The sequence below is a fragment of the Poecilia reticulata genome, linkage group LG18, assembly GCF_000633615.1.
Source record: "Poecilia reticulata strain Guanapo linkage group LG18, Guppy_female_1.0+MT, whole genome shotgun sequence".
Classification (NCBI taxonomy): Eukaryota; Metazoa; Chordata; class Actinopteri; order Cyprinodontiformes; family Poeciliidae; genus Poecilia; species Poecilia reticulata.
Window position 1 is genome coordinate 8474179 of NC_024348.1, and position 6000 is coordinate 8480178.

Consider the following 6000-nt stretch of genomic DNA (forward strand, 5'->3'; position numbering starts at 1 on the left):
TACGCTTCTTGATCGTCAAGTGTTTTGATACATTTTTGCAAAGGACATTAATCAAAGCGCCTAAAGTTTTGTAGCTAAATAATTTAGTTTTGGTTCTGATGTGTTGGAGTCACGTAACCACATTTCCATGAGTGAAAAGGTCAAAAACGTTCTTATTTGGATTTTTTTTGTTGATTTTTTTGTTTTATTTTCCGTTATCTTTGTCCATCTTTGAGTTTCCCATTATTCTCCCAGTGTAAGTCCTCATTGTTTTCGACTCTGTTTTGTTCTTTGGCTTTTGGAYGTGTGCCCACGCCCCGCAGCTTTTGGATAAGTTTGTTTGTTTTCAAACTCACTTCCCAATCTGTGGAATGCCTGAAAGGATTTTGTCCCCAATCCTGACTTTGACTTTTTTTCCCCAACGCTTCAAGTCCGTGTCTCTCCTCTGTGTAGAAATCTTACGCCTGAGTTAAACATTTTGCTCCTTTACTTCCTCCTTCTCACAGTCAAGAACAGAAAACAGATTAGAACATGAATAGATTCATATTCACAAACAAAGCGAATATGGAGAAGGAAGCGTTCTTAAGATCAGAGGAAAGGGTGTTAAACAATGTTCTGAATTGATATGATTCTACATTGCAGGCAGGGGCGGCGTATAGAGGGGAAAAGTTATGACAATTCTAAGGGCCCCTGACCAACAGGGGGCCCTCCACAATTTATTTATTCATTTTTTTGTTCATAGAAATAAACATTTTAAAAATTGGGGCCCTATCATTTACAAAATGAATCATATTGTATTTTCGAAAAATTGTTTTTAGCAGTAAAAATTAAATGTTCTCACTCCCAGACCAAAAAACACACATCCATATTTGCCCAGAACCCCCCCTGGATCTGTAAGAAGTTTCTGCTTGGAGAACTTGACACGTTGACAGTGTTCAGCAGCAGTCAGTGGAAGACATGAACGACTGTGGCAGTTACTATGCTGCTAAGAAAAATTATAAAATCAGGTTTTCAAAAAATAAAAAATAAGAGGAGAGAGAAAAAGGCAAGAGTGTTAATTTATAACCCAGTTTTTCTCAGAGAGGTGGGTAGACTGTGTACTATTATCAATCATTTAGCATAATAAGCTTAGCTATAGACTACTGTTTGCCTCCTTTTGATGAATTAAGGAAAGAAACTCCCAAGATATTCATATATTTAACCTGTACCTTTTACCACACTTAACAACAGATGAGTCAGTCAGCAGCAGCTCTAACCGACGTCCGTCCTTACCTGTCCTCTCCAAAGTGAAATTAAAGCTGCAGTATGTAACTTTTATAAAAAATAAATAAATAAATTCCCACATATTTGATAAAACTGTCATTGTGTTGTGACAGTGTGGTATGAGAGGTAAACTGAAAAATCAATTTCCTCTGCTTTCTCCCAGTGCTAGAAACAACCAGTCAGTGGCAGGAGAGTTTTAGTGCTGCCAATCACAATCTCATGTGGCTCATCCTTCCTCCCCTTTGCTCTGTGCTATGCTGCAGCTAACATAGCCTGCTGTGAATGCTCAGTCTAGTTAGCATAGCTACCAATAAAAGCAGATAAACTATTTTCCTGTAACTGTATGTTGTTTCTCCACCATTAGCACATTTAGCAGTGAATGAATGAAGTTGACTGACAGCACTAAGACCTTCCTCCTGGTTCTGATTGGTTGTTTTTGCCAGAATGTTGCATTACTTTAGCCAGCAACAGTAATTCAGGGACGATGTGGAGAAGATTGATTGTTTTCACAGATTATCTGTCTCATAACAAACTGTCACGACAGCTTTAACACATATGGAGAAAACATTTTTTATTAAAGTTATATACAACTTGCATAAAATGCAACTACGTAGAATTTTTTGAGAAGTCTGGATTGCTTTATGTGTATTTTGCATGTTGCTTTTGACTGTTAATCGTGTGGAGAGATATTTCAGTAATCTAAAAGAAAAGATTTAAGCAACCTAGTATCAGTGCTAGTATCAGTATTGAACCAAAGAAAGCAAGTTGCAAGCCTTTAAAATTGTGACGCTTTTTATGGGTCAAATCGACTCAAAACATTGTAACAGCAGCTGCGCAGGGGGGACCCAATTTAATTTTTTGTCAGGGGGTTCAAGATTCCTGGCGGTGCCCCTGGCCTTCATACTAGCTCCACTGGTGGCATAGGAGAAGGAGAGAAATCGTGGGTACGACTTAATAACTTTTTTCAACGACTTGGTTAATGCGTGGCCACGATTTTTTTTAATTTTTAATTTATTTATTTTATTTTATTTTATTTTATTTTATTTATTTATTACATTTTTTTTCCTCTCATGTCACCATGAGAGTATCAAATTTACCTAGGAAACGTTGGAGTTGGATGAAGTAGGAAAAAAAGTCTTTATCCAACAGCTCTAAGGGGTGACAAGAAAAACATTACGTAAGCGTTGTTGTGTCATGTGATTGGACGGGGGCGTGTCCCAGCCCCGTTTTCCGGAAACATGGAGGCTGTTCTGAGTGATGTTGTAGCTCCTGAGGACCTCAAAGTAAGTTTTACATTATTGAGCCTCTGTCCGCGGTACAAAACGAACATATAAGCCAACTGATAACTATCACCGATATCCTCTTACCTTCACTTGTCTCGGTAAACGCTGACACTGTGGGAAAACACCCCACGTCGACACGTCTGTCGCGTCACGTAGCATGCTAATGCTAATGTCCATGTTTTGGATTAACACTTGGTTGCCTTCTTAATGAAATTCACTTTAATAATCAATACCTGATGCCAACAGCAGTATTACATTAATATGTGGTTACATTGAATTACACATACTGGAACAGTTAATGTAAATCTTACGCAACAGGATATAACAGACGCTTAAGTGTCGATACTTTTTACTGATTTGTTGAGTGAAACAGAGCGGCTGCTGATTTGTAATTTTAAGCTCTCTATGAGACTTATTTGTGTTTTTTCTTTTCCAGAAATTCGAGAAGAAGTACAACAACGAGCTGCTGAAGGGATCTGTTTCCAAGGAAACAAAGTTTGAGTATGCTTGGTGTTTAATCAGGAGTAAATACACAGACGATATCAAGAAGGGAGTGTTGCTCCTGGAGGGTAAATAAATGTTTATTATTGAAATTATTCTTATTATTTTCCTCCATTTCTTGTAAGCAAACCTGTATGAACCAGTCATACTCTTTTCTGTGGACTTCTTTAGCACACATGTATATATTTTTTTGTCTTGCAGAACTCGTCCACAAATCGTCAAAGGACGACTCCCGGGACTTTCTCTTCTACCTTGCAGTGGCCAACTACAGGCTCAAAGTCAGTCATCTTTCCAAATATAATATGAATCTTGTATTTTCTTTCAGAACGTGTTCAAAATACTCTCTTCTGTGTGAATGGTCAGAAATAAACAGGTGTGGTTTCTCCTAAATTATAGAAAATGAATTAACTAATTTCAGTCACCGGTAACAAAACTATCAAACTAGAAACCATGCGCTTGGCAGTCTTAAAGCTAGCTTAAAAATGTAAAGTATAAATGGGGTGAAATTTCCAACCCTTACTGTAGCTCTTACTCCCTTCCCTTGATACAAACACAGACACACTGAGTCCCTTCTGAAACAATAAGGCTTTGTCTGCTGGTTCAAACATGTTACCGGTGAAGCAGCTAGATGTCACTGTGAGTCTGGAAAGTTAATAGTTTGAGGGTTTCTGGTGGCATCAGTACATTTAAAATTAAATGTGTATGTTTAACTTGTTATATTTTCACTTTTTCCTACTGATTCTCTCATGTTCAGTCACAGATCCATTGTTTTTCGTGTAATTGAGACGAAACCCTACTTTAATTTGAAAGATTGTGTTTCTTTCCAGGCTAATAGTAACCCTTAAGTATTTTAACTTTTGCTATTTCAAATATTTTCACGAATATTTTCAGGTGTCAGTCAGACGTTTACACAACTTACCTGGTGTGTTTTGTTTCTGCCAGGGTGGACTAGTTAGACAGCAAACTATTATTGTAGATTTTCTGTTATGTCTAATTTTCTCAACTTACTGTAACTTATACCTAGAGGCTCAAATGTATTCCTCGCTCATATTTGGGTAAAATTCCTAAACCAAATTTCCGAGTTTTCACCTGAGTTTTTAAGGAACGTTTGGTGCAGCGTTTTATCACGTCACTTAATATCAATCTGCTTTATCCATCCTACAGTCTGTTTAGACGTATGTCTGAAATCACTGTCCATATTTGAGTTTAAGTTTCATCCATCTAGTTGCTGAATTGAACTAAAACAATTTTGAGTAGGTCTTAATTATTTTATCCACTCTGTACGATGCACAGTGGCTGCAAAGCACATCCTGAGCATGATGCTGCCCCTCCCTGACTGTAGGTCCAGCGAAGTGCACACGTTCAGACGTATGTTTGCACTTTCTCCTCAGGTCTTTAGCAATATACATATTAGAGTGAATATGCATATACGCAGGTCAGCTGTGGGTTTGTTGAGTAAAGAGGAAAATGTGCAGAGAAAATGATGAGATCATTTGGTTTTTCAGAGAGCTTGTTCTCAGAGTATCTAATTTGATTTATGTGTTTTGTGGTACAGCATTCTGGTACACGCAGTACCAGAATGTACCTGCATTCTGGTTCAGCGGTGTGCCTGCCTCTGCTCCCTCCCTGACGATCCTCTGAAGATAACTAATCAGGGCTTTATGGTCTGCAGGTCATAATGATCGCTCTGTCTGCTTTTAAGCTGTAATCTCTCCAACTGTACCTCACGCGCCTCGTTCACCTCACGTCTGACCTGCATCTACTTTGACCGTGACAGATTTGATTTGTTTTCATAATTTTAAGTGACTTCTCTGTTCTCTGTCTCTCTCTCTCTCTCTCACTCCCCCAGGAATATGAAAAGGCCTTGAAGTACATCCGGACTCTCCTGAGGAACGAGCCGGGGAACAAGCAGGCCCTGGAGCTGGAGAAGCTCATCGAGAAGGCTTTGAAGAAAGGTAAGCGTGTGGAAAAACAATGTTCTGAAAACGCTTTATACATCCACACCCTCACGCCCACTTGTCGTTGTCCAGACGGCCTGGTCGGCATGGCGATTGTCGGAGGAATCGGACTGGGCGTGGCGGGCTTGGCGGGTCTGATCGGCTTGGCGGTGTCAAAGGGAGCAGCGAAATCCTAACCTGGATGAGAAATGTGTTCTGGACTTATACGCTGACCTTTATTAAAAAAAAAACAACAACAAATAACCAAGTGCTAAAAAGAGGTTTGTTTGAAGTTGAATTTGTGCTGCGACACATTTACAGCAAATGATGGTTGGGAAAAAAAAAAAGTTTCATAATAACAGGGTTGAAAATCAAATTTTCTTCTGTTCACATATTAAAGCATGTCAGTCTCCAGCTACTCATTTAACTTCAGTTGAATAAGTTGCCATTTGTTTTCTGTATGTCTAAGACTGTACAGGTTTGTTTCATTGTTTATGAATAAAGGAAAGTGCTACTGATGCTGCGTGAACAATAGGAGGTAACATGAAGAGAGAGTGGCTTGATGTCTGCAGAGGAGTCCAGCTGAAAGCAGTGAACATTTAATTCAGACATGCTTTTTTTGTTTATTCAGAGTAAGAACTAATAGAATTAACATATTTACTCATGTTAAAAGCTTTCCTGACATTTACTATATTTAATTATTTTACATCTTGGTAAATAAAATCACTGCAAGAATATTTATGTCACAGTTTGTTTTGTTTTTTTTGGTGCGGGTGGGGGGGTTATGGCAAATCATAAAGACTGAGAAATTAATTTCTAAGACTTGAGGAGCATAAGATATTGGTGACAGTGATGGTGAGATTTTTTAAAATAAATTCTCAGTTTTTTGCTAAATTTGCTATATTTTACCTGCAGACTGGTTGTATTTTGGGTTTAATGTCAAAGCAGAGCAGCACAGAACCATGAAAGATGTTCAATCTATTTCTGTGTTAAAGATTTACTTGTTTCAACCTCCATTATGTACAAATCACGAACCC

At 38.3% G+C, this 6000-nt stretch overlaps 1 protein-coding gene across 1 annotated transcript; it reads left to right on the top strand.

Annotated features, from left to right (window-relative positions):
• Positions 1 to 2400: 2400 nt before the first annotated feature.
• fis1 (fission, mitochondrial 1) lies at positions 2401 to 5700 on the top strand. The gene is made up of 5 exons (XM_008435511.2): positions 2401 to 2525; positions 2962 to 3094; positions 3228 to 3304; positions 4876 to 4981; positions 5057 to 5700. The coding sequence occupies exons 1-5, from the start codon at positions 2481 to 2483 to the stop codon at positions 5158 to 5160; spliced, it is 465 nt and encodes a 154-aa protein (XP_008433733.1). The 5' UTR covers positions 2401 to 2480; the 3' UTR covers positions 5161 to 5700.
• Positions 5701 to 6000: the final 300 nt, after the last annotated feature.

Excerpts from the sequence above, each read along its gene's own strand:
- fis1 (XM_008435511.2), top strand. The coding sequence starts at position 2,481 with ATGGAGGCTGTTCTGAGTGATGTTGTAGCTCCTGAGGACCTCAAA. Across the intron at positions 2,526-2,961 it reads TAGCTCCTGAGGACCTCAAA|AAATTCGAGAAGAAGTACAA; the intron begins GTAAGTTTTACA and ends TTTCTTTTCCAG. Across the intron at positions 3,095-3,227 it reads GGGAGTGTTGCTCCTGGAGG|AACTCGTCCACAAATCGTCA; the intron begins GTAAATAAATGT and ends TTTGTCTTGCAG.